Here is a 2,183-nt window from a genome sequence, read left to right as displayed (position 1 = left end):
GCGATTCATAATTTCTCTTCAGTTGACTTTCTCTTGCTTTTCTTTCTTAATTCTTCCGGTAAATGAAGTCTGCGTATTAATTTGCTACGAAAAAACCAACTTAATGTGATTGTAAAGTTAAAAATTAAAAACTATTTCGTAATTTTTTTCTTATTGAGAATTTATATCCAAAAGTAGTTAGTTAAAAGTTAGTTGACACCTAATGCGGGGATATGCAGTTCTGACTTTTTTTCGAACAAAATATACAGTAAATAGTCAGCACTAGTATTCGCGTAATCCGATTAATGTTAGATTTAAGTTAATATCACTCCCTGCAGGGTATAGCTACAGCTGCAGTCCTTTTCGTAAGCAATTCTTATCGGACGACAATAATTGCGAATATCGGCCTATAAGAATTTTAATGAGAATTTGATTATATTCGTTTTCTTCTTCCAAAAAATTTACCGTGTTGTATAACAGTTCGGATTTGGCCATATAATGGACCCATTATTTTCCAGTGTTTGTACAGGAACCAAAGTAGTAGGAGTTCGATACTCGTCGGCCACGCAAACAGATATCATAGATATTACGGAAAATTTCCACCTCTAAAGCCCCTAATATCTTCTTATCTTTGTTCGACATCGTACAGATTTCTGCCCAGATAATAGGACGTGAATTATGCGAGATTTAGAGAGTGTGATTTTTTTTCTTCTACGGAAAGTTTAGTGTCGAGTTTTACCTTTAATAATGCTCTTTTATAGTCACGTTTGGAAAACCTACAACTGACGTTGTCCGTCCAACCAATATTAACCAGGCATCCTATCAAGTATCGGTGCGCCTAAAGGTCTACGAACAACTGGGAGGTTATGGCTATGGGCACATCTGTGGTGGAGCTGTCATATCGGAAACGCTTGTAGTCACTGCCGCGCAGTGCACGCTAAAGTAAGTAAATCCATGGACTACTACTAATTTTACTAATTTAATTATTGTTATCTTTCCTTTTCCTCTAGCACCGCTGTATTGCCGCTTGCATACCGCAATCCCGATGACTTTACATTGGTAATGGGCTCAAGCTTTCTGCAGGAGAAAAACGCGTACGTCTTGCAGTATGATGTGGAGGCAGTGTTGCCATTTCCCGCATTCAATTCGACGTCGCTTGAGAATGATATAGCGCTATTGCTCATCAAGGGTTACATACCCTGGGAATGGCCTACTGTGCGACCGATTTCTCTGCGAACCACTGCAGTCGAGCCCAACACAACGTGCCGCATTGGCGGTTGGGGAAAGTTGTCGCGGGCAAGTATTGCTCATTCAATGTTATATACTTATATGTACCTACATACTATCTATGGCTTGAGTAAAGTGTTTTTTTCTTCACATTCACAGCAACAAAGAGATATGTCCGATGTTTTGCTGAGTGCTCCCATACCCACTATCAGCTATGCGAATTGTTCGAAAAATTATGGTTTTATACCTGAAGGAATGCTTTGCGCTGGCTATGCGCAGGGTGGCGTAGATGCTTGTGAAGGCAATGCTGGTGGTCCGCTGGAATGTTCGGGTCAGCTGGCGGGCATTGTTTCGTGGGGCATTGGTTGTGGATATGCCGGCTATCCAGGTGTATATACAAACGTCTCCTACTACAGTCAATGGATTCAGAATGTTAATACGTCCAAGTAATGACAAAAGTGACAAAAGTATTGCGATTAGTTCTTTAAAAACTTCAAAACATACATGGCTTTGGACTGTGTTTGCAAGTTTAATGGTGTTATAATTAAAAAAAAATTATACAGAATATACAAAAAAAAAATGGAATCTTAATAAGCTTAGTAATATTTGGGAAGTCTGCTATTAGAACGATTTAAGTACCATAGCTTTAATAAACATTACTTATTCCATAAACCAAATTTGGAAGTAAAAAGACTGAATAAACATTTTAAAATATCCAAATTCCAACTAAAAGTTTTGTTATCGCAGAATTATTATTGCTAGACTGCGGATATTTATGCAGAAAACGAAGCCTAAAAATATGTACGCCATAACTATAAGCAAGGTGTATACAAATTTATATATTCGGGACCCAGTTGGATTCTTCTTGGACCCGGGTCATGCGACCAAAATCATTGCAACTAGATTACATTCAGTTATTATGTATTTTAGAGGAGGAAGCGGGCTAACAGCAGTGATCTATTGTTACAAAACCTATA

General features: G+C 38.1%; 1 protein-coding gene across 1 annotated transcript; it reads left to right on the top strand.

Moving 5' to 3' along the window:
- Window positions 1-740: 740 nt before the first annotated feature.
- Window positions 741-1,656, top strand: LOC108378965 (trypsin eta-like; the record flags this gene model as incomplete). Its single annotated transcript, XM_017635275.1, has 3 exons — window positions 741-921; window positions 990-1,275; window positions 1,366-1,656. Coding segments are annotated over 3 exons (758 nt in total), but the record flags the coding sequence as incomplete, so codon positions are not given.
- Window positions 1,657-2,183: the final 527 nt, after the last annotated feature.

Source organism: Rhagoletis zephyria, unplaced genomic scaffold (genome assembly GCF_001687245.7).
Source record: "Rhagoletis zephyria isolate East Lansing unplaced genomic scaffold, Rhagoletis_zephyria_1.1 Rzeph_scaffold_15326, whole genome shotgun sequence".
Lineage (NCBI taxonomy): Eukaryota > Metazoa > Arthropoda > Insecta > Diptera > Tephritidae > Rhagoletis > Rhagoletis zephyria.
The sequence above is the reverse complement of the archived record's forward strand: the minus strand, read 5'-3'. Positions and strand labels throughout refer to the sequence as shown.